Source organism: Olea europaea, chromosome 18 (genome assembly GCF_002742605.1).
Source record: "Olea europaea var. sylvestris chromosome 18, O_europaea_v1, whole genome shotgun sequence".
In the NCBI taxonomy this organism is placed as follows: Eukaryota; Viridiplantae; Streptophyta; class Magnoliopsida; order Lamiales; family Oleaceae; genus Olea; species Olea europaea.
This window is the reverse complement of record NC_036254.1, coordinates 3,760,675-3,787,155: the sequence shown is the minus strand read 5'-3', so window position 1 is coordinate 3,787,155 and position 26,481 is coordinate 3,760,675. Positions and strand designations below refer to the sequence as shown.

The window sequence follows — 26,481 nt, the reverse complement described above, 5'->3', positions numbered from 1 at the left end:
TTGATTGTATCCTGAATACCCATCCATGAAAGAATACATGACGTGTCCGGCAGTTGAGTCTACTAAAGAATCTACCGTGGGCATTGGATACTCATCTTTGGGCATGTCTATGTTTAAATTTCTAAAGTCTATGCACACCCTTAGTTTACCATTTTTTTTTAGTACTGGCACGAAATTGGATAACCATTTGACATACCTGACTGTTCTAATAAAGCCTGTTTTTAATAATTGCTTTATCTCTTTCTTAATCTCAAGGAGTACATTAGGAGCAAAACGTCTGGGAGGTTGCCTATGAGGTTTAAAATTAGGCTTAGTTGGTAATCTATGTTTCACCAAGTCTCTATCTAAACTAGGCATTTGTTCATATTCCCAAACAAAACAATCTTTATACTCCTTTAACAAAGCGACTAGTTTATCACTAACCTCTTGATCGAGCATCTGGCTAATGAATGTTGGACGATCTTCTCATTCATTGCCAAGATTTACTTCAATCAGAGGGTCTTGTGCTTGAGCGTATCCAGGCTTGATGATCCGCATTACTTCATCGTCCCGCTCCCTTGTAAGCATTTATTCTTCTAAACAATCCACCTTGTTGACTTCTCAGCTAGTACTTTGTTCCAATTCGAATACTGCTAATTTGTCTTTCAGCGCTTTCAGGGCTGCCTCTTCTTTCGCCTTGTCCTTGCATTCTTTATTGAAAGCCATTAATTTGACTTTGAAGGTCTGAATATCGGCAATTTGCTCTTGTTGCTTAGAACTCATTTAAGACTCCTTAATTATTCTTTTGCCAATTACTGGCTCTTCTAGGGCCACTATATTTGGCCTCATCTGTCTGAATATTTCAGTGAGTATGTCCACTGAAAATGGCTCTTCGCTTTGCACGACAATTTGAGTTTCTTCCCCATCTTGTACTATTCGGACAGGTCCATAGCTTCCTTCGTACATGAATTTTTCCACTGAGTTTGCTTCTGCGACAAAAGGCCTACAATCGGCCTGTACCATCTCTACTTCATCCTTGTTATTCCCAAAAATCAGGCATTGATGGAGCGATGAGGGTATACAGCGACTTTCGTATATCCAATCTCTTCTTAGTAGCATATTGTAACTAGTAGGACTATCTATTACAAAGAAGAATGTGGTCCTAATAGTTGTACCTATAGTTATGTCCAATGGCATAACTCCTTTAACTGCAGTTGCTCCTCCATTGAAACTTGTAAGGATGACTTTTGTTGGATCATATCCCCTTCTGTCTTTGCAAATTTCCTCATCATCCTAGATGAAATGGTGTTTATAGCTGCTCCATTATCGACAAGCACTTTTGTCACAGGTATGCCGTTAACTAGAGCTTTAACGTACAACGGCCTCAAATATTTAGTCAATTTCATGGCTGGCCATTTAAAAATAACATTTTCGACAGCCTCTATTTCTACTTCCTACTTGTCATCTGTTGAGTTATCCTTTTGTGATAAGTCAACATGCAGCATATCGCACTGAGCCTCTATCTCCTGAATTCCCCTTTTACTATTTTCTGATGCTTCCTCTTCAGTTACTCAACCCGTGGGAGGAGGCATTATTCTTGGAGGCGATCCATACTTTTCAAAATGAGGCACTCTCTTCTTCCTTTTGGGCGTCCCGTACAGCACGTAAAAATCGAAAGAACGCCCATATGGTTCTCCCAATAAGTCTACTTCACGAACTCCCTCTCGATGTAGTTGCTTCAACAGAATATTGTGCGACACTCCTCTTCTTCTCCTTTCTACTTTCAGGTTGATTTTCTCTTCAATGTCTGTCATTCCATCATCTTCCTCACCATTGTAGGCCTCTCTAGAAGTCTGGCCTTCTTCATATTCCAGCACGCATGCTTCTCCTTCGTTATCCTCTCTTTCTTCTTCTTCTTTCTCTTTATTCTTGAACTCATTGGCTAGTAAATAGTTATTAGCCACAACAAGAGGTAACATACCGAACTGAATAGTAAGGGGCAGATCTGAATCTTCTCCATCATTTCTGTCTTGCTTAAACTTCGATCTCCCAGAAGAAGTTTCTGGCAACTCTTTCATTGATTCATCTGTACCGGTCTCTTCACTATCTTTGAGAATATTTTGATTGGCTACTTTGAGTAATTTAGGCGCTTTAGGATGTGTCACTCCCTGTTGTTGCCTCATCATTCATCCATAATTTTGTTGAAAACGCCTTTATTGGGTTCTAGTCATCTCGTCGAAGGGTATTGCCTTTTCTGCATTATACTAGAACGAATGCCATACATTTGGTCGGCGAGATTGCGGCCTGAATGTTCTCCCATTGTCTACTGGCCTAAACTGCCTCTCAAAAGGCGATCCCTTGTAGAATGACGTACCTCGCCCTCTAACAGGCTGAGCGTTTGGGAGGAGAGTAGGGCGATGGGGATGCTGCCATATCCCTGGTGGTTTCTCCGTGTTTCCACTCACTTCTCTTTTATATCTTACACACAAGATGTCTTCATCCTTCTTTGGCTCTTTCCCTTTAATACGTTCAAAGACACTGGGATGTGATCCAGGGTCTTCTTCTCCATCATCTATAACCAATTTGAATTTTGGCAACTTGTTTTTGAAACCAGACGTCACCATATTCACTCCAAGTGGCTGTGGAAAAGGATTTTCAGCCACTGCCATCTTCTTCTTATTATCGAACGTAATTCGTCCTGATTCAATGGCATCCTGTAACTCATGGTGAAAAACCAAGTAATTGTTAGTCAAATGTGACCATGCATTATGCCACTTACAATATTTTTTACCCTTAATCTGTTCAGGGTTTGGCAATTTATGCTTATCACTCAACTTTATCTGCTTATCCTTATATAATTTATCAAATATAAGGTCAGCTTTGGTTACATCAAACGAGAACGTTCTAACTTTTATGTTTTCATCTCTCATAGGCTCATTTTTGCCCGATGGTCTAGGCTTAGCCATTATGGGACAAGTATACGTGTCTCCTTTGACTAATTCGGCCAAACACATTTCGATCTGATCGTATGACTCGTCATTGATGGTATGAACATCAAAATTTGGGTCTCTATAATAAGTCCCCTTACTAGAATTTTTTATCTGCTCTTCTTCTCTTATCAATCGTTCTTACCTAATCACGTTTGCACTCAATTGGAAAAGGTCAGGAAATTCCTTGTCTTGGAATTTCTTTTTTAAATCAAAGCTCAAACAACCTTGAGGGATTTTGACAAACTCTTTTTCGGGCAGAGGTATAAAATATTTACTTTTTGCTTTCTTGAACCTTTGGAGGAAACCTTTTGCCCATTCGTTTGGCATTTGACGTAGGTTCGCCAAATCGGCCAAAGTAACTTCAGACTCAGTCTTATAAAACTGAGCGTGAAATAATTATTCTAATTGTTGCCATATTTGAACAGAATTTGCAGACAAATTGATGAACTAGGAGAAAACTACTCTTGTTAATGAACTAGGGAAAAATCTCATTTTATGATAATCAGTTACATCACCACTTTGCAATGTGAATCGTCCTATGTGTCTTAGGGTAGACACTTCCCCTAAACCGGTAAACAGTGAGAATTCTGGCACTTTATACCCTCTAGGCCATGGATAGTTTGGTCAGTCCAATCAGGATATGACTTTGTGTAAGTCGGTTTAATGACAGGACGTACCCCAAAGGCCATTTGGTCCTGTACGATTTCCATAATCTGATTTCTCAACATGACGTTGGGGTCATATGGAATCCCTACAGGTTGGTTGACCGGTTGATTTGCTTGAGGCCTGATATTTGGTCCTTGATTAGGAATAAAGTTACCATGATTTGGGCCATTGTTACCATTAGCCTGAACATTTATTTCATCATTAACACGTGGGGTATTCTGTCCATTATTTAGGATATTATCTCTTACATTTGGATTACCCCTCCAAGTTAGGCGTACTACTACCATTATTCTGATTTGGTATTACACCATCCCCTTAGTTTGAAGTAGAGGGACCGAAAATGTGGTTCTACCCCTTGACTTGGATTTAGGACTGGGGGATTATGTCCCACAATTGTCCTAATTTGAAAATGGTTTGCAAGAGGCATAATTGGTTGACAAATTTGGCCTACTAACTTATTCATTATTTCGTTCAAAGTATTCAATTGTTTGGCCATGTTGTCATAATTTGCATTCCCATTCTGGGTAAATCTTTCCATATTATGAATATTTCGAAGATTTACCTATTCAACGACATGTTGTGTGAGTTCTCCAAGTAGTGCACGCATAGTTCGAGGACTCAACTCTGCCATTGATTCGTAAAGACTGTTACTGCTCTGATTCTGTCCATCTGTTCGTGGAGAGCTATGTTGCTCCTCATATCGCTCGATCACAGACTGGACTCCTCCCTGACTTGCTGCTTCCTTATCGGATCTCTGAGGCATATTATTTCACCTTTTGTATCTTCAACACCAAACACCAAGGTCCCACTAGGCGTGCCAAATTGTTTCACGCAGGTTAGTCGCTAACAATTAAAAAGAGATCAGACGATTGTGTAAGGGACAAACCTCTTCAGACAAAGTCCCAAAAAAGGGCGTTTTTATTGGCGATGACTTTACAATTGGAAAATAAAAACAGAATGCCTCCAAGGGGCGCAAGCACACGAGTTACTGTAAAAGAAGTGTTTAAATCTAAACTAAGAAATTGAAAGTTACATATTCTCTGTTTGAGAGTGTTTGATTCGGGTCTTTTTGCTCTATGTCTTTTCTTCCTTTTATACTCCCTGGATGATCTCTTCATGATCAACTGCTTAAAAACTGCTTGATCGCTCTATAACTGCCCACTTTCCTTGTAGTGGCCAACTTGTCATGAAACTGCCTTTTCTAACTGCTACCATTACTTTTGTCGTTCAACCGTCTTCAATTGAATTCCTTGAATCGTGAGACGTGGTAGGACTACCCAATAACTGCTTTATTAACTGTACCATAACATCTTACTTTTGTTAGATGTTGGGCGACTCGAATGTTTGGACGAGAGCGGGGTTACAGTTCTGGGCGACTGCATGGCAATTCATTCGCTCAAATCTTAGGCGACTTGCAACCTTGGGTGATAGTATTGTCGCGTTCATGGGCTTCTTTATTTGGGCCTTTATCCTATATTGCCTGATTGATTCGTTCTTTGGGCTATCTGATTTTTAGGGATTTTCCAGTTGGGCTTCATTCCTTGAGCTATTCGACTTGGGTTGAGCTTTTTGAGTGTCAACAGAAAGAAGAAAAAAAAAACTTATTCAGATATCTCCATTATCAACATATACAAAAAATCCAAAACGACAAAAAACAGTGGGCGAATCACAACTTCACAAATCCAACAAAAACGATTAAAAAAATTAATTCATAACATAAACACTTACCTAATCTTCGAAAAATGTGCGAAAACCTGCTATCAATTAAGAGTTTTTTGAGAGACAGGAGAGAATGGGCGGCCTGAAAAATGAAAAGGGGTGAGGTTTTTGAATTACTGTTGCTATTACTGTATATATGCAAGCGCACAAATTTTTTTGGGGTATAATAATATGATCATTACAAGTTAATGGCCATGGCATTGGGTGGGAAACATAATTTATGGGCTTGTTTGATCCCCATTCTTTGAAAAAATGAATTGTTCATTTGACATCATTTCAAGCACACATTCTTCGATAAAATAATATTACGCGTAAATTAAAAAATTTTCTTTATTTTTTAACTACACGTTTCTCATTAATATACTATTCAAAAAAATTCATTTCCCCCTCAAAATGGGGCTCAAACAAGAGCTATGAGTCGCCCTAAAATTTGACATTATTTTAGGAGAGCCACCGGTTGCGACTTTTGATTAGATTTTAATTCAGGTGAAAGTAGGGCTGAAAAAAATCGTAAAATCGCAAATTAAATTGAAACCGTTAGTTCGGGTCATATGGACCCTCGATTTTTATTCTCTCAAATTGAACCAAACCGTTTCAAAATGGTTTGGTTTAAAAACGGTTTGGTTTAGCTTTCGATTTTCAAAAATTGCACAAAATCGAGCCGAAATGTTTTTAAATTTTTTAATTAAAACATTAATTTATAAATTTTATAGTTTTCACTTTTTGGAAAAAAATCCCAATTTAACAATACAGATTACAACCATCATATTGAAATAATCATAGAAAGTAAATTATGTTCATCATAATTGACCCATGATTTAACAAGTTCACAACGCATGTCATCACCTATATATATATTCGACAATCCAAATCATAATTCAACAAAACTAAGATAGTAAATCAAGTTCTAAATTCCAGAAACCCTAATATAAACTCTCATTTCCCAAATATTTGATGCACTACGGAATGAATGTCAATCACCTTTTGCCTATTAGTCTGTTAATTTTTACATGAAATGCCTATTTCCTTCTTCTCTCTTGATAAGTCACATATTCTCATTCAAGCCATTTTTCTATTATTATTTCTTTTATTTAGGTCATTTTGATTGGCCATTATTTTCCATGGAAAATGGAATTCAAATTCCAACTTCTACTTTTTAATTGTTTGATAGCATATTTTTTTCATGGAATTGATTTTCTTGGTTTTCTTGGAAAGTGGGCATTTTCGTGGCTTTCAAGGAAAAATGGTGAGAATTGATTTTCTAGGTAGGGTGTCGATTTTTATTTATTTATTTATTTTTGGTAATGGAGACAAATTCTATCCCTAATTGTAAAAAAAAAATATTTTCATTTAATTGACAATTTTCTTGTAAAACAAAATCAAACGAACACCAAAAGATAGATGATTTTCTTTGTTTTTTTTTTTTTACAATGGAAACAAATTCTATCCCCAATACTAGCCAAACGAACACAAAGAAACACTTTTATTTCAACATTTTTCACGTGAAAAATCATACAAATCAAATACAAAAATTGACAATTTCCAGTAAAACAATTTTTAACCAATTCAACTACCTGAAATTCGTTTTCTTTCTACTGAAATTTCATATTTGCAATCAAACAGATCCTTATTATTTTTGAACTTATTATACACTTGTAAGTTGTGGTTTGGATAGAAAATGACTGTTTGTGTACCTAGATAATTATTAAATTTGTTTGTGGTTTGGAAAGAACGAACAACATAACGTATTGATTGTGTAAAAATGTTAAAATTCCATAACTAGCATTACTACCTTTTACTTTCATAAAGTAGTTAGAGAATGAAATTTGTCGATTCCCAATAAGCCTAAACTCTATCAATCTTTGTACATTTAAACTTATCTTGTTCAATTCTTATTTAACATCTTACTAGCAAGGCAAAAGGAGTTTTAAGCAAATTATAATATCAGAATGTGACTCTACATTTACCAATCGTTATGTGACAATATGAAAGTCAAACAAAAAAAGATAAATAAAAAGGAAGAAAATATGTATTTGTTCTATTAACATTTTTTAATGACCAACTTTGAAAATAATTTACTCATGAGTTTCATGGTATATATGAATATAATTTAACACTTAAACATTATTAGTTCTTGTTTAAACTTATATGTTAACTTATTTAAATATATTACTACAATGTCGATTAGTAAACTATGGATGAAAATCGGACCAAACTGCAAATTATGGTTTGGTTTGATTTGAAAAAAATTTCAAACTAAAATTATTTGAGTTGAAAATATAGTACAAACCACCCAAATTGAACCGCGTTCACTCTTAGGTGAAAGTCAATAATTAATTTTAACCATACATTTTATACCGTCCATAAATTTTTAGTCACGCATTTTATAGGATACAAAACTTTCAACTATATATTTGATTAATTTCTATCAAAATCTACTAAAAATCTAATTTTAATCACCTTTATAAATAGTTATGTTATTTTGGATTTTAACCACCTTTGTAGTTGTAGAGATCAGTAAATTCATAAAAATCTAGGGTTAGGGAAGATTTAAGAAAAACATTTTGTGCAATGCACTTGGAGTATTCCAAATGAGAAATGTTATAAAGTTTCGGAAGTATTTATAAACAATTTAAATAGTAAATTAAAAAAAATGATGTAATACATTAAACAAAAAGAAAGATTCAAACTTTAAAAAAAAAAAAAAAAAAGATCAAAAGATAAAAACAAAAAGGGGAGGGAGCTATCAAACAACCAATTTCCAATGCAATTATATATGTGTGTGGGTGTGTGTAAACCAAATCCTTAACATACATATTACACCCACAAAAAAAAAAAAAAATCATTGTGCAGAGAAAGAAAAGAGAGAACAAGAGAAAGGAAAAAGAAGGGAAAAAAAGGAAAAGATGAAGAAAAAGAAGGGAAAAAAAGGGAAAATTTGCCAATATGTTAAGAATTAAGTACTCTATCTTATTAGGCTTGAATTTTTCAATTTTGAAAGGTGAATAAAAAATTACTTATTGTTAAGTTATGTTTGATTTTATAGTTGTTAGATTGTTAGATTAAATTTAATTTTATTGAAGGGGTTAAGTGTAATAAACTATGAAATTGAGTAAAATGAAAGAAAAATTAATTTTAGTAATTAAAAAGACTTTAGAAACCGCCTAAACGTGAAATAATTATGTTTGGGTATCGCCTATTTAATTATTGAAATGACTTAAATTATTTAATTGTTGATTTAAAAATTATATTATATTTCAGGCGGTGATACGGATATCGGAACAGCGTACCAATCGAATTGATTTTGGCGTACATAGTTTTGTGAGTAGAAAAATATAAATATTTTTAAAATATTTATAAATTAAGTATATTGTCAAAGTATGTGCAATTATGTATTCGAATTAGATGGTTATTATGAAAATCTCTTTTATTATGATACATGTGGAATATCAAATATTACTTATGGCATATTTGTGACTTGCTATGTAAGACATGTGATATTGAGATTTGTTTGATATGTGAAACATGCAATATTGAGATTGGCCAGAAAAGTACCCATAATTATATACTTTTTCTAGTTCACAGAGAGGCCTTGGCCGTGTTCTATCCTACACAGAAGGTCTTGACCTGACATTGATCTTGATCATGTATATATAGTTCACAGAGAGGCCTTGGCCGTGTTCTAAAATTGATTATGAGAGGTCTTTGAGACCAACTTTCGTTCACGGAGGGGGCCAAAAGCCCGTGGCGAAAGTTCTTAACTCGAGATGCGGATTACATATTTTAATCAGATGATATATTTTTGGTGGATCACATGTGATGAGATAAGATTATAGCATGGTTATCGGCTGATGTTATATCATGATTTTAAGATGATATTTTTATGATCTTATGTGAATATTTCACTTTTTGACTATAATTACATGATAATAGCTTGTGAATTATCAAATGATATGAAATTGATTTTCAATAAAAATGTATAAATGGAAAAGGTACATTTATTTTGAATTTCTCCACTCACTGAACTATCAACTCATATATTTTTCCACGTTTTCCTTATCAGATAGCAGCTGAGAATTTGGGCATCTTTTGGAGTTGAGCCTTGATTTTGGAGTCAGAGCCACATGACAGAGTTTGTTAGTATGACTCACTTCATAGAACATGTAGTCAGTGTTTTGGGACGCATGTTCATGTCTAGATGTGATTTTACATCATCTTGTAAAAAGTTATGGGGCTCACTATGTATTATGTATACATATGTATATTTTATTGTATTTCTTGGTAAAAGTGGAGAATTTGGCTTATCATTATTGTACCCTGCTATAGTTTGGGATTTGTATGAAATTGATCACAAGTTGGTTAGCCCTGTTTACAGGGGAGATAATGCCGAAATTTTATTTGAAAAATGATGTATAAAAAGTGATATATTGTATTTGTAGTAGCCTTGATGGTGGGTTTGACTTTTAGTTGGTATCTATCATCGGCGCATGCCACGTCCGGATCTAGTGATATTACACGGGGCGGGGTGTGTCAAATGATGAACAAGTGAGTATTACTTACAAATCTCACGAAAATGTAACAAATTATACACATTCACAAACATTGGCTAATAGAGGAACAAGCATCTTGAGACTTGCATGACTATATCGAGGACAGTAACCACGTTCATAACCATCCTCGTCTATTTTTATCTCGATCATGTGGTGTCTATTTTATCTATGATTGTGATTACCTGGTCTCTCATTGGAGCAATCACAAGACCTTTCTCGTCCTTTGTCCTTGTCCCCACTCTTATAACTAGTCGCTATCACGTGCATTGCACGAATTTTGTATTTATCGTATTTTTATTAGTGTATGAATTTTAGTTTTTTTAAAGTTTTTGAAGCAATATCTAAAAATATTTCCATGATATAAGAAATAATTATAAATTATTTTTACAATTGTATAGCAGTATGTTATCTGGAAAAAATATGCTTGTATATTTCATCCTTGAATAATAAATATACAAACTATTTTGCTTGTATTCTTTGATAGTGTTGATATGATTGAATTGAATGTAAAGATTATATTTTTAAATTTTGTGCAATTCAATATTGTAAAATTGAAAAAAAAAACTCTCCACACAGTGCGGAGAGAGTTGAAACAAGTGCGGAGTAAAAATAAAAAATAAAAAAAAGTGCGGAGAGAAATTTTTTTTTACATAATGCGGAGAGAGTTGAACCTTGTGTGGAGTAAAAATAAAAAATAAAAAAAGGTGCGGAGAGAAAAAAAATCTCCGCACAGTACGAAGAGAGTTGAACCATGTGCGAAGTAAAAAAAACCTCTCCGCACAGTGCAGAGAGAGCAAAAAAAAAACTCTCCGCACAGTACAGAGAGCAAAAAAAAACTCTCCGCACTGTGAGAAGAGAGTTAATCTCTTTGCAAAGTGCGAAAAGTTGGTCCACATCATGGCAAAACTCTCTGTACAGTATGTAAAGAGTTGAACCATATGCAGAGTAAAAAAAAAGTGCGAAGAGAAAAAAACCTCTCCGCACAGTGCGGAGAGATGACAAACCAGCTCTTCGCACAGTACAAAGAGAAAAAATCTCTCCGCAGAATGTGGGGAGTTGTTTTCAAATTCCTTAATTACAAGTCAAATTTCAAGATTGTAAATTTTTCGTATATACAATGAAATAGAGTTGGAAAATATGGTTCAAAATCAATTATATCTTCTTTAAATTCCAATCACAGCTCAATTTCTAAGCATGCAAATCATATTTACGGTATTGGAAATGAGTTTTCTCGTGATTCATACAATGAAACAATATGTGAGTTGTGCAACGAAGGGGATATTGATAGTACCATGACATTACTTTCACAAATGGAGGCTTTAGGGTACCACCCAAATTCAATATTTTACACTTGCTTGATAATAGCCCTTAGACATTAGAAGCGGATACAATTTTTAATAAAATTATACTTTCGGGTTGTCGGCCAAGAATTAAAGTGTTCAATGCATTACTTAAAAGTAGTTTGGGAAATGACCTCTTGGAATTTGTAATTAAAATCTCGAGAGTTTTTGTTTTTCTCTTCACACTGTACAGAGAGATAGTTTACCATTTCTCCGCGCTTTGCGGAGTCTTTTTTTTTTTTTCCTAACGTGCGGAGATTTTTTTTTTGTCTCATGGAATTTATATATACTAAAATTATTTTTTTATGTTGTTGACATGATGCGTGTGTAGAATAATATTTGTCAATCATCATAAACAAAATTCTTCACAAAATACAAAAAATAAAAATGCATAATAAATCTTCTTATTACGCTAATAAAATTACAATAAATTTTTTTACAAATAACATAAAAAAATTATTTTTATCTTAAACAAAAAAAAAATATTTAAAAATTAGTAATTTCATAACCACTTTTTTTTTTTTAAATTCTCGAAAATACAATTATAAAAATGGAAACAATATTGAATTACAACATTTAATACTTAAGAAATTCAATATTAAATAAATTTTATACATTTGTAATAAATTATAAATCCATATATACAGCTTACCGTATTTGCAGGCAGCTTACCGTATATGATACCTACCATATTTGCAGCTTATCGTATTTACACCTTATCGTATATGTTGCCTATCGTATTTGCAAACAATGTACCATATTTTCATTTTACCGTATTTACACCTTATCGTATATGCTGCCTACCGTATTTACAACTTACCGTATATGCTGCCTATCGTATTTGCAGTTTAGTGTATTTTTATATACCGATTTTTGCATTTACAAATATCGAGAATGCAGAATACCGTACATTCACTTACCAAATCGAATTTAAAAAAAAAAATTCAGATTTTTATTTTTTTCAATATAAGCATAAAATAAAAATATTAAATATATATGAAGCACAAAATATAAATGCATATGAATATGATGCTCAATCTTCAATTTTCCAATATTGAATTACACAAAATTTAGAAATAAAATCTTCACATTCAATTCAATCATATCAACATTATCAAAGAATACAAACAAAATAATTTGTATAATCTCGTATATTTCCGATTCAAGTATGAAACATACAAATACATTTTTTCTAGATGACACAATATTGCTATGCAATTGTAAAAATAATTTACAATTATTTTCTTATATCATGGGAATATTTTTAGATATTGTTTCAAAAACTTTCAAAAAAAACTAAAATTCATACACTAATAAAAATACGATAAATGCAAAATTCGTACAACGTACGTGACAGTCACTGTACGGAGAGATTTTTTTTAAACTTTGCACTGTACGAAGAATTTGCCTACTCTTCGCACTGTGCGAAGGTTTTTTACTTACTTCGCACTGTACAGAGAGTCCGTACAAAACGCAATCTCCGCACTGTGCGGAGAGTTTTTTTTTTTACTTCACATTATACAGAGAGTTTGCCAACTCTTCGTACTATGCGGAGAGTTTTTCCTTCATTTCTTACTTCGCACTTGGTTTGTTATCACTCCGCACTGTGGGGAGAGTTTTTTTTTTTTTTTTTTTTAAAGATCATATGCGAAGATTTTTTTCTGTTGCTCATAGCAGTTTATATTTACTAAAATTATTATTCTTAAATGCTAGTGGGATGATGTATGGAAGAACATTTGTTCGACATAATTATTTTTTTAATGTTAGTGGGATGATGTGTGAAAGAATATTTATTTGACATAAACAAAATGGAAAATAAAAAATGACATCATGTATAGTAAAATTGGATTCATTTACTATTGCATGAATAGTCCTTCCCTTTTTTATTATTAGATTAGAAGTTAGATAGGAGTTCTCCCCATACCAATGGCATGCAGTTACCCAACATAAATTTGTGTTTTAATTACCCAACTTAGAATTTTGCTATAGTTAAGGCATCTCTTCAACATTTGTTTACATGCCAATGAAGATTCTGACGATGCTAATGAAATCTCATTCAACATTTTGTATATTCATGTCTAATTATGTCATAGCTTCATGCTTCAGATTAGGTTTATCATAAATGAACTAAATTATTAACACCGACCCAGTAAAAAAACGGATAGTATGTATAGTATCGACCAAGAACCATGTTAAAAATTGATTTTACTTCCTCTATTTTCTTAAAATAAATCTCTAATTTGCGTGACAGTTTTGTTTAACGTTCATGTCAAAGTTCCATGATAAAGACACAAGTTTTTGTCATTTGTTCTCTAAGTGATTGGGGTGTTATCCGTAGGAATGATATCAAGAGAGAAAGTTGCTCATAAATAAAATAAAAATGTCTTTAAAGATATTTTGAATTCAATTGGATCAATTATTCTCAAATTACTTTTCCCACCAAAAAAAAAGAAAAAAAAAAAAAAAAAAAAAAAAAAAAGCACTTCCACACGTAGAATAAACAGATTTTCACAATATTTTCTAATATGCACCAGCTAAATTATAACAAAATTGTTAATCCATTCCTTCATATCACACTAATGTAACAAAATGATATGAATTATAGTTTTTGAAGTTCACATAGCATCTTAAGCTATATTACCCCAAAAGTTTAAACAATAAAACAAGGGCAAATCCAACTTCATGTATATGCCTGTATATGCATATTCACCATGAAACCAAGAATAAATGAAGATTAGCCGTAGAACGACATCGATTTGTATCTAGTTTTTATTTGTATATCGTAGTGCCGAGTACGATCTAATATTGAATTTCGAACTTGCACTTAAAGCTGGTAGTGTTGTGTATTGCTCTATGGTTTTGGCTTGTGCAGAACTGAATCGTCGAGTTCTCTAGAGTCGCTGCTTGATGAGGATGGATTGAGCCCGTACTCGCTTGTTGCTCCATATTCGCTGCTTGCATTATCCGGGTTTGAAATCACCATCTTCCTGAACTTCGTCATGTCAGCATTGTATGCACGAGTGTCGTAGACATCAATGTTGTTCCCACCATGGTTATGTGCTGCACTCTGGACTAAGGATTTTCCTCCTTCGCTTAAGTCATCGAGGGATGAGTCTCCTTCCAAAGCACGTACAATCTGACATAGGTTTCGTGACATCATACAACGTTAAAAAAGGAAAAAGAAAATGGAAATTCATGTAATAAAAGACGGCATGTTTGATATCTAAGTTGTAAATCTTACAAAATGTGTAGATAAGAAGTATATTTGACTGGTTAAAATGATAATCTAAGCTCTGCCAAAACGTGCATGAAGTAACACTGCCCATTACGCTTCAATCGCGCAAAACAGTTTACCTGGCTCATCCGCGGGCGCCTTCTGGCAGAATGGCGTATGCTAGCAGCTGCACAGGCTACCATTCGAGCCATCTCCTGGGGAACGAAGTTACCTTCAAGGCGTGGCTCCACGAGCTTATTGTAGTTTCCATCTTCCAAAGCTTGAGCCATAAGTGGCCTAGCCTGCACATTGCCAAAATAAAATTGGATCCAACAGGATTACAAAGAAAAAACAGTTAAGAAAATTTTATTTTTCTTATATCAATTAAAAAATTATTCATCAGAATTGCTAAAAGCAGAATCAAGAACAAACCCAGTCTACTAAGCTGTCTTCCATTGTTCTATTCGTAAGATCCACAGGTCGTTGCCCGGTTATGAGTTCCAAGAGCATCACCCCGAAGGAGAAAACATCAGATTTTTCACTTAGTTTGCCACTTGATGCATACTCGGGAGCTAGGTACCTGAATTTCAATAAATAATTAATTTTCAGACTATAAATGCCCTTTCTTTTTGCTTCTAACACACAAGAAAATCATCTGAGTTCAACTATGTAATTAGAGTGTAGGCTAAGCACGTCATACCCAAAAGTTCCCATGACACGTGTGGAAACGTGAGTAAAGTTATCGGAAGTGAGCTTAGCCAATCCAAAATCTGCCACCTGGATATATAGTAGACAAGATTTGAACTTTGTTTTCTTTCTTAATCATGTAGAATACAAAACATTCCAATAGTACTTTATATATATTACCATGGCTTCATAGTTGTTGTCAAGAAGGATATTTGCAGCCTTGATGTCACGGTGGATGATCCGAGGGTGGCCTGAAATCACATGACATATCAAGAAATATTCGTAACAATTTATGCACTCGTAAAGGAAGATGGGAGGAGGACAGAATTCTTTACAGTCTTCATGCAGATAAGCTAGCCCTTTAGCTGATCCCACGGCTATACGAAGCCTAGTCACCCAGTCCATCACAGGCTGACCATTCCCTACAACGACACATTTCATAAGTAAAACACGACATTATATGAGTATCGTAACTTGACATGTTTATAGAAGGACAAAGAGGAAACACAATAAAATTTCGTGATTTGGTGACGTAATAGCATAGAACTTACCATGAAGGTGGTGTTCCAAGGTTGAATTGGGGACAAATTCATACACCAACATTCTTTGTCCATCAGCAATGCAATATCCAACAAGGGACACGAGGTGACGATGATGGACTCGGCTAATGATTTCAACCTCGGCCTGGAATTCTCGCTCTCCTTGTCCACTGCCCGACTTGAGACTCTTAACCGCAACTTCCCTTCCATTGGGTAAAATGCCTTTGTGTACGTACCCGAATCCACCTTGTCCTAATAAATTGGCTTGAGAAAACCCCCCTGTTGCTGTTGCAAGTTCATCATAAGTGAATTGGCTCTGGGAAAAGCCACCCATGCCCATGTTGGGTGATGGAGATGCCAAAGGTATATGGTGTTGCCCAGAGCTAAATTCACTGCTGGTGTTTCCCGGTGGTGGTGGTGCCCCCCATCCTCCTGCGCCACCTACTGGTGTCCCCATAACACCCTGTGGTGGAGGAAACTTGACAATGTGGTCTGAGTTGCCATTGTAGTATTTGTCACCACCTGAAAGCGAAAAACCGAGGCAATTTCACAAAACAAACACAACAATCAACCCACGAGCCCTTGTTTGGCCGCCATTATAATGAGAATTTGGAAAAAAATATATTTTGGAATAGTAATTTATGGAAGAATGTGTAGTTAAAAAAGAAGAAAAAAGTTTTGGAATTACGTGTAATATTATTTTATTAAAAAATATGCGATTAATAAGAAAAGAGAAAAAAATAGATTATAAAATTAATGGGGCCAAAAATGAATTAAATAAATAAACGTGTCATCTCTTTACATTTTAAACCTTTAGAAGAGTCTGGTTCAATGTGGTACCAGAGCGCATAAGTACAGTTGCAATCCGTTTATGAGAATTGTGCATGTGAATCAAGCCGAGTTGAAATATAAAATGAGAAATTGCACCTTTGCCTGGATGTGCAGGATAGTATGTCCGTTTCTTCTTCTTCTTTGAACATGCTAGGCAAATGGCAAACAAGGCAAAAATCAATACTCCTCCAACGATAATCCCGACGATGATTGGTACACTTGAAGAAGAGGAATCAGATGATGGAGACGGCGACGAACCACCACCACCACCACCAGAGGCTGAGGAATCTGGCGACTTGTGTGACGGCGAGTGATGTGATGGTGGAGATAAGGCATTTGTAGGAGGAGAACCGCGAGGAGCAGGAGTGGTAGGTGATGAAATTGGAGGAGAAGGCGATCCCTTCTGTGGTGGTGATTTGGGTTTTTCAGGCGTTGAAGGGGTTGGTTTTGAGGAAGATTCTTTTGTTGTTGGTGGTGGTGGTGGTGGTGGGGAATCATCAGAAGGGGGAGGAGAAGCGTCTGTTGGCGGTGGAGAAGATGAATCTGGAGCTGGCGATGAATCGGTTGAAGGCGGTGGTGGTGGTAGTGGAGAATCTTTATTAAAAACTCGTGGTGTAGCAGCCTCAGGAGGTAATGCCATTTTTCTATATGGTTATCCGGCGAAGTTTCCGATCAAAACCAGGCCGGAAACTCAAACTTTCTCCCGGAAACTGCTCGCCACGACAAATCACTGCACCTAAGTACATACATATTATTACAAGATTATAAAAAACAACAAATATAACATTACTTCTTAAATCACAAACAATTTCTTTATTTCTGTAAACAGATGATTCGATTAATCCTATAATGAGAGAGAATTAATGTTCCAGATTATACAAAACAAATCTTTCACCAAACACTAAATACATGCATACATAAACATTCAATCCTCTTTCTTCATTCCAAAGCAAAACATCCTTAAACACAAACAACTTATGAATTGATTAATCCTATGATGCATTGTTCAGAGAGAGAAATGTACCTGAATGAAGATTTGTTTGAAGGGTCTGCAAAGTTAAGAGAGAGAGAGAAGACATTGCAATGTAATTTTTCCATCTCACAAAAGATTAGGCCTTCCTCCCACACACTTGGCTCCGACAAAGGAGGGCCTCTATTGTTTTTTCTCTCTCCAAATCTTATGTTTTGGACAATTATTTTAGAGAGGGAGCAGTTTTTGTTTTGTCTTGTGATATTTCTCCACCAATAATTATTTTGGGAAGACAAAACAGCATCTGTTAATTCCACTTTATTTTAGTTAATTCTAGTCTTCAACATTAATTATAGGGTAAACCTATAGTTTGGTCACCCAAATATTTATTATTATTATTTTTGGTATCCAGGTATCCCAACTTACACTAAACTAAATTTTGGACCCCCAAGACCCTTGCTCCTAGAATCTTGGAGGGGATAAATCGCGGGTTATGCCTCAACTGAATCACAGGTTCCCTCCACCGCCTGTACACTTCTGCGCACAAGAGATCCTCCTCCAAAGAATTTCTCCATACCAAATAAATCTGGCCGCAGGTTCCCACAAGGATTCGAACCTCCACCCTGCCGCTGGAAGTAAGACAAATGTTGATTGATCTACCAGTTGAGCTGTGCCCTGGGGGGCGATCACCCAAATATTTTTGTGTAGACTAATGCTATCCATAATCCCTTATTGCGGTAGTTACCCTACATGGCATCCTACATGATGATTTGTGATTTGACGTATTAATGTAATAATTTTTCTTGTCACATATATTAAATTACTAATCACCATATGTGTGCCACATAGAGCGACGAAGATATTAAGTGACTGTAAATAACATTATTCTTTTGAATATCTCATCAAGGTCGCTCAAGGAATTAAATCACTCGACTTCAATTTTACTACACTATGATCACTACTTTGTCTAGACGTTAGCTCCTATTTGGATGTTAATATTTGACACAAACGTAATCGCTAATCGGTTAAAATGCCATATAAGCAAAAAATTTGTCAAACACTTAAAACTTATATTGTGCTACCACTTACACGTTTCAAAAATTGAAACTCTTTGTCAAAGTTCCAATTGACTAGAAATCATTAAAATCAGATTTTGTTTTAATTGAAATAAACAAATTTACTTGCGCTGATTTTCCTTCATTTACACACATTTGTTAAAAGTTTTAAGAATTATGCTGCTCAAATAGGAGCTTTCGTATAGCAGGTTTGAAGTTTTAAGACTAGTAGCTACCTAGCAAATAGAATCGAAGACACCTTCAACCCAAACTCTGCCATCTCAGCTACAATGGGGCCCACTCATTGCTCAGTACAGTTGCAATCGTGTATATTTGGTGGAGCCACAAGGACGCTTTAGAAAAAAGTTGCTGAGGGCATTGACAGAAATTCAATCGATAATAGTCAATGATATTAAAATAATTAAAATCCTTCATATTTCAAACATTTACTTTTTGAGTACAATTCTCAATATTTACTAAGTATTTATTATTATTATTATTATGTATTTCCCGCTGGTATTAAATATTACGTAGAAATTTTTTTTTATTTTTTTTATTATTATTTTTTTACTACCACATGAAATTTTAAGTAACTTTTGATTTGAGTATTCTTTCAGGTCTATTCAAGAAGTCGGATGAATTCCAGATTTTCCTACGAGATTTTGGTAGACACTTTTGTTTACACAGTATTTGATGGGTTAATGATCAACGTATAAGCTCAACAACTAAACCCACGTTTGGTACAAAATTCAGATTGTAATCTAAGTCAAAGTCAACAATTAATTTTAACCATATATTTTATGGGAGTCACAACCTTTAAACCACACATTTCAACAATTTTTATCAAAATCTACTAAAAATCCTCTTATCTTTCTCATATGATATCTAGTCATACACAGAAAAATGTTAAATGCGAATATAGTGCTTGTTTGTGCTCCATTATTTGTGAGTAATGTATTATGAAATAGTGATTGATGTTGAAATGTATGGTTAAAAAATAAGGAATTTTTTTTTATTTACGTGTAATATTATTTTAGTGAAGAATGTGTAGTTGAAAATGAGTGCTTTAAAAAAAATAATGTGATAGAATATGGAAAAATGGTAGACAAACAAAGCTATAGTGGTATGGTCGCATGACTGTCCATTTACATCGCTTATCACGACTATTTAATTTTTAGTACCTTCGTGATTTGTGTATAGTAATGAACCAATCCAAGTGGAGTAATCGACATCAAACTTATTGAGAGAAAAATATCTGTTATCATCGATCCAACTTTGAAGCATATGAAAATTGCTGCTTTAAACTGTACATTGAAACAAAAACCCAGTCTTCCACAACATATAGCAATCGAACACCACTTCAACAACAAAAAATGACATTACAGGAAGGAGCAAAAAAGAAAAAGAAAAGGCAATTTGCACACGATTTCATAAAGGCACCTGCAAGCCATTCAAAGTGGCAGTTCTTCATATATTCATGTTGCAGAAATCAGATCAATATAAGTGCTACTAGAAGCTTTGTCATTTTGGCTGAATACTTTCACTAAACTTCACGTGTAAAATCGAACTATCCTCACAACAAAGTGACAAGACTGTTCACATACGGCATGTAGTTTGCTTGATGATCCAAGATTCCGCTAAAGGGAACCACTTCAAATTTCTGATCCTTCAAATGATAACAATATAATTTGCCCTCAACAAGAATCATCACAAAATCACTGTTAATGCAAGGCAGAACCCGACAATGTTGAGTACTCGACTCTTCAAGATCAAAGAATACTGAATGCTTCAGGTTCATAATTCCATAGATATCGACCGAGTAAAGATTCCCAAACTCATTGTGCACACAAACATAGCATAACTCTCCACGAAACCGAGTCAAGACCCCACCTGGTGCCCTTTCAGAAGGTAGAACCAAAACCTGATAGATTTCATTCTTAAAATCAAAAGCCAGAACCTTATTGGATGATGTTTCCCAGTAAGCAATTCCCTCCATGTAGAATCCTTTGCTTTTAAGAATTGAACCCTCCAACTCCATACAGACTGCAGTTGAGCACTTCCAACTTCTTGTTTCTGAAGAGTAAATTTCGAACTGGACTGTCAGCTCATCGAGCATTGGCAAAGCGCAAATAAGATGATAATCAGCCCCAAAGTTGAACACAGAGGGCTCAAAGGCGAGCACTATTGCTGGTTCCTCTCCATGATAAAAGTCTGGAAAGGGAATCACTTTCCAGTTTTTGTTTGAAGGATTACAAAGAAAGTATTTTTTCTGTCTGAATGCCTCCTGGCAAAGAAGCAAGCCATTGCACGAGCTTCGAATTACAAATTTTTTACGAAGGAAACTAAGAGAAAAATCAGGAACCCCATAGGCAGAATTAGACAGAGATATAAATGAGGCTTTCGTCTCATCTTGGTGCTGGTAAAAGTAACCTGACATGTCCCGGAAATTGTAACTTTGCTTGTGAGACAAAAAGGGACTCATGATCCACTGATCCCATTCTTTGGAAACAGACCTGAATCTCATCAGAGATTTAGCTGGAAGGTATGGTAGGGCATGATCCATCACTATGTCTTTAAGCTCCATGTCTTCCTTAGGTTTGACGTGTGCAGGTAATTGGAAAGCATTAACATTGCTTTTCTGATAAACAGCAGTTGTAAATGGACCCCTTCCAAACTGCATTCACAAAAATTTGGTTTGTTAAAATGAGGGTAAAGGTAATTTTTTGGACCTAAAATATAGGAATTTGCATACATATTTTCAAGCAACACAATTGATGAAGATATGTCATACACAATAGTGAAAATAACAGCAAGGATAAAAAGCACATTGTTAGTGATAAGGGATCAACTACAGGTTATATCAAGAATTTCAATGAAAAACAAAAATGTTAAAACCTCGTATAATATAATTGTATTCTCCATGGTTAAGACAGTTAAGGAATTTCCAAGAAGTAAAAGCCTAAAACACTAGTCAAACTCATCCTTGATTTATACCAAAAACCTGATAGGCTCCCAAATCTAAAAGAGCCCGGAAGAAGTGAGAAGATTATGCATCAACAGAATTCTGTTGCGGCAAGTTGCGGGGAAATTTAGTTAAAGGGATCTATAAATAGAGAGGCAACCTGTAGTGATGGAGGGCAGGAATTGAGTGAGTGAAAGTGAGGCTTAGAAGAGTGTAGCCCTCTCAAATGACTATATGTTATCTTCCTTTTCTATAATTATTTCCAGCATTCAGTAAGAGTTTTGCTTATACATATTCCGTTCTTTGTTTTTCTCCGTTAGAATCTTAACAAATGTTATCAGAGCAGTTGAGATATGGGAAAATGACTCTTATTGAGAAGTCGATTTTCAGTGATGAAAACTCCGACGGGTGGCGCCTTTCGAGGAGGAGATATACTTTCATATGAATCAATTTTCTGATAGGGAGAAATCGGAAGCTGCCGCCATTTGTTTTGAAGGAAAGGCACTGACTTGGGACCAGTGGGAGGAAAGTCAGCAGTCATTGCAAAATTGAAGCGAATTAAAGAAACTACTGCTGAAGAGATTTCGTCCATCGCAAGTAGGAACAGATTGGAAAAGTTCGTGGCGCTGAAGCTGTTACCGACAATCTCAGATACAGTGATGGAGCCGGCAATCTCAGATGCAGTGGTTACTCGTGCACGTGTAGACGGTTTCAGTTGGAAAGTTTTCCATGTACACATGCAGTGGCAGTGGCTATGCATAGAGGATTATCACCACACACCTTATGCAGTGTGTATTACATGACTGATTATTGGAGAGCAGCATATGCGGAAACAATATTTCCTGTACCAAATGAAGTCGAGTGGGAAGTGCCCGACCACATTCTCCCACTGAATAACTTGTTGCCACCAGCAGTTGGACCACGTACTCCTGGACGTACACGTACGTCTAGAATACCATCTACCGGAGAGTTTCCCCATCCTCGTAAGTGCGGTAGGTGCGGTGCAATAGGGCATACTAGAAGATATTGTACAAGTCAGATTCCTCTACATGACAATGTAACGGATGTGTAATTTTAATAACTATTGGCAATGTAATTATTTATAACATTGATGTTAATTATTTATGCATATTATTTATGTGAATTATTAGATGTAGTATTTTTTTCAAATATTTCATTCATTACATTCATTCGTTATGTATATATTATTTATGTTAATTATTTATGCATATTATTTTACATAAATAATCAACATTTTACAATTTTTTCGTAATTACAAATAAATGAATGAACTGTACAATGTTTAAATAAATGTAAAAATATGTACAATTATTTACGGATCCCCATTAAATTCAAATAAATCACATGCTAGTTTGTTTCTCCAATTTTGTATCCATGCCTGGTTGATTGCATCAACCTTATGTGCCACACTCAAAAATTCTATGTACTTGATGACGAACATGCCGCAATCACCCCTACAATTAAACAATGTTGTATTAGCACATCGAAAATTAGTTAGAAACTAAGATGTAAATGACAGAAAGAAAATTACAAACACTTACGATATTTGTTGCCTCATCGTCGTCGTGTTCCGCACGGTGGCCAATGTGTCTTGTACAGTGATGTTCGCTCGTCTAGCCATCATGGGAACGATCACAGACACCGACTCTAGATTTTGCTGAAGCTGGCCTTGTGTCAGGCATGAATGATCGGGGTCGTACACATACATCGTGGAGTCGGCGAATACGATTTCCACTGCAATGTAGTGATGATTCACACATACTGGTACGTACATATGCGTACAGCCATCTCATGGCTTCCCACCGACACTCGACCACATCCCTACGACCCATTCCATCATATATTCTGGCACCGTGTACTCGCTACCCATAGCCTGGAACGACTGATACTCAATGTCAACGGCACGGATGAACTCGGTGTTCAATATGAGTCTGCCAGGAATGTTGAACGATTTTGGATGTCTTTCAGCACGATCTCGTAGCAAATCCATGCTCAAGTCGATGTGCTACATCAAGAAACATCAATAAAGAAAAGAGTTAATCTATGAATTTCATTCAAAAAATTGATTTTGAACATACATAATAAATAACAATATTTTCATTTCACTTACATCGTCGGCGAGCCAAGCCCCCGAAGTGGTGATGTCGTGGAACCACTTGTAAGCATTTGAGATCATCTTTTCAGCAATCGTGCGACTGGCCCTGAAAAAATAAGAACAGAATTTTTAGATATATGAAGTATACATGTGTCAGCATCTGCGTCTGCGTACTATAGTAATTACATAAAATACAAAACTTACCCAGGCTGCAGTGCTCTCCACTCTGTCTCAAAGGCTTTCCACTTGGCGTGGTCCACCTCCCTAAATAAATTCGGGTGCGTCCCGTCGACAAACCTTCTCCTCTTCGCCTCCGCGGCAAAGGGAGAAAGAACGTATTGTGATGGCACCCTTGGCCTCTTGCCGACCACCCGCTCCACCACGTCAACAGCCATCGTCCTCTCCTCATGCGCCTCGGGAATCTCCATCTCCCCAGCCATCGGGACGACCCCCTCGCCCGCTATCGGGACCCCTCCTCCGACACAAAGACCACGGCCGGCGAGTCTGGCGTCTTCTCGGGTACCACCTCCACCTCCGGTATCCTCTCCTCCTTCGGTACCCCCTCGACATCCCCGGGTATCCCGTGCACGGGTACCACCTCCAGCTCCAGTACCCTATCCTCCTCTGGTACCCCCTCGGCATCCCCTGCACGGGTACCACCTCCACCTCCACCTCCACCTCCACCTCCGATGCCCCCTCGACGTCCTCGAGTATCCCCTGCACGGGCACCCCCACCTCCTCGGGTATCCCCTCTGCATCGGGTGACGTCATCTCGGGTACCACCTACACCTCCATCTCCGGTACCCTCTCCTCCTCGAGTACCCCCTCCACGTCCTCAGGTATATCCTGCACGGGCACCCCCTCCACCACAGGTATCCTCTCTCGCTCCTCCATCCCCATCGTGTCATCTAAAAATGAATCAAATGCAGCAACTGATGGCCACGATGAGTCAACATACCCCATCTGACCCCCTCCTCCCTGATAACCACCGACCCCTCCGTCACCCTCTCCGTCCCGATAACCGCCAGTCCCTCCGTCTCGATAGCCACCAGTCCCTCCGTCAACCCCCTCCGTCCCGATAGTGACCTGTCCCTCCGCTACCTCCTCCATCTCGATAATCGCTCGTCCCACGCAGGCCTGCCATGTCACCCCATATCGCTGCAACCTCAGCATGGAGGTCTCCTAACCCAGCTCGTAACATCGCGACATCATATCGTAAATGTGCCATGTCACCGAACTTAGCTCGTAGTGTCACGACATTATCCCGTAACTCTGCAATGTCTCCTCTCATCTCCATCAGGAGGTTGAACAAATCAATCGTCGAAGCACGGGGACTAGGTCCAGGAGGCGATACTGGACGGCCCTCCTGAAAAAATAACTATTACAAATGAATAACCTAACAAATAAAATAAAACGACATCGAAGAATTATTTTTAAGTAACATACTCTATCTCGATCAACGCTGGACTCAGGCATCTGAACCTCTAGCGTAGCTGGACGTGATCTTCTCAGCGGAGGTGACATCCTCGCTGGACGTGCTCTCCTCGGTGGAAGTGATATCCTCAACGGAGGTAGTACTGAACGATCTTCCTGAAAAAATAAATATTACAAGTGAAGCACTTAATTACAAGATCGAAGCGATATTCAACAAATCCTGCACAGTGACATACCCTATCTCGATCCATCCTGGACTCAGGCATCTGATCGTCATGCGCAGTACAAAGAGGCAATTCGCGAATATAAAACTGACTCTCTTCCTCGATCGACGATACCAATTCAGTGAGAACTTCAAGCTGTCATTTTGATATGTCACAGTTAATGACTATGTATTCAGATTGTAAAAGGACGTACAACATAAATAGCAATTGTATAATACGTACCTCAGGATCGTCGAGGAGAGCTGATAACTGTCTAGCAAGCGGCTTGTCTTGTGCTCGCTAGTGATGCATCCGAGGATAGCGTGTCTCTCCTCTCCTCGCATATCGACTGGCAAAGATGGGGACAGTCTCGTACACCCATATCTGAAACAATTACAATTATTATGTATAGAATTCAATAAAAAAAGTGTAGGTAATTCATTAACTTAAACATATACCTGCAGCGCCAACGGCAGTCCATATGCATCGTACTTGCACTCGGGCTTATCCCCTTTGGCATTGAAAACCCCCTCCTAAACACGCGTAATGTATCAAGAAAACATCTCCAACCCCATGGGTAGTTGTTGAAGGCATCAATATCATCAACAACCTCCAAATGAAAAATGTCAATCGATGTCTTCTTGTGATGACACCGGAGTATGCTCTCGATGATAAGCACCAATCCTAACTTCAACCTATCAGACATCCGATCACATCTCCTTAATGCATCTCCTAGCTGCGCTAGAGTAACCGTCGTCTGTCCATGAAAATATTCGTTCAACAGCCTCCTGTTCCTCGGAACACAGGCCCTCGCCTCTTCATCATCCGTACATCGCAGTCCAGTGACGAGAGCAAACTCAAATATAGAGAAGTGACGAGGGCAAACTCAAATATAGAGAACGTGGCTACTTTGCCCCCAAGATCAAAATGGAGGGCGTCTCCGTCAACTGGCTTCAGCAAGCGACATAACAGGGCATCCAGCAGCTGCCCAGACCACTGTACATCACGCAACGAATACAATGGTCATAAGCATGATCGACGTAATATATCTGCGTGATCGTCGTCCAGCAAATCCAATACCAAAGCGAAGCTGGTAAAGTTACAATTCGAGGTAACTTTACCAGGGATCTGTCTGACAGCGTCGTCCAGATGATATTCCATCCTGCAAAATTTCAAATATTAGGACCCTATGCAAATAACGTTCGATAAACAAAAATATTAAAAAA

General features: G+C 36.8%; 1 protein-coding gene across 1 annotated transcript; it reads right to left on the bottom strand.

Annotated features, from left to right (window-relative positions):
* Positions 1 to 13,770: 13,770 nt before the first annotated feature.
* Positions 13,771 to 17,315, bottom strand: LOC111367199 (proline-rich receptor-like protein kinase PERK5). The gene is made up of 8 exons (XM_022987953.1): positions 16,612 to 17,315; positions 15,697 to 16,206; positions 15,481 to 15,567; positions 15,326 to 15,396; positions 15,159 to 15,235; positions 14,891 to 15,038; positions 14,599 to 14,760; positions 13,771 to 14,380 (listed from the first exon to the last, which is right to left on the bottom strand). The coding sequence occupies exons 1-8, from the start codon at positions 17,153 to 17,155 to the stop codon at positions 14,096 to 14,098; spliced, it is 1,884 nt and encodes a 627-aa protein (XP_022843721.1). The 5' UTR covers positions 17,156 to 17,315; the 3' UTR covers positions 13,771 to 14,095.
* Positions 17,316 to 26,481: the final 9,166 nt, after the last annotated feature.

Excerpts from the sequence above, each read along its gene's own strand:
- LOC111367199 (XM_022987953.1), bottom strand. The coding sequence starts at position 17,155 with ATGGCATTACCTCCTGAGGCTGCTACACCACGAGTTTTTAATAAAGAT. Across the intron at positions 15,397-15,480 it reads AGCTTATCTGCATGAAGACT|GCCACCCTCGGATCATCCAC; the intron begins GTAAAGAATTCT and ends ATGTGATTTCAG. Across the intron at positions 15,039-15,158 it reads CGTGTCATGGGAACTTTTGG|GTACCTAGCTCCCGAGTATG; the intron begins GTATGACGTGCT and ends ATTGAAATTCAG.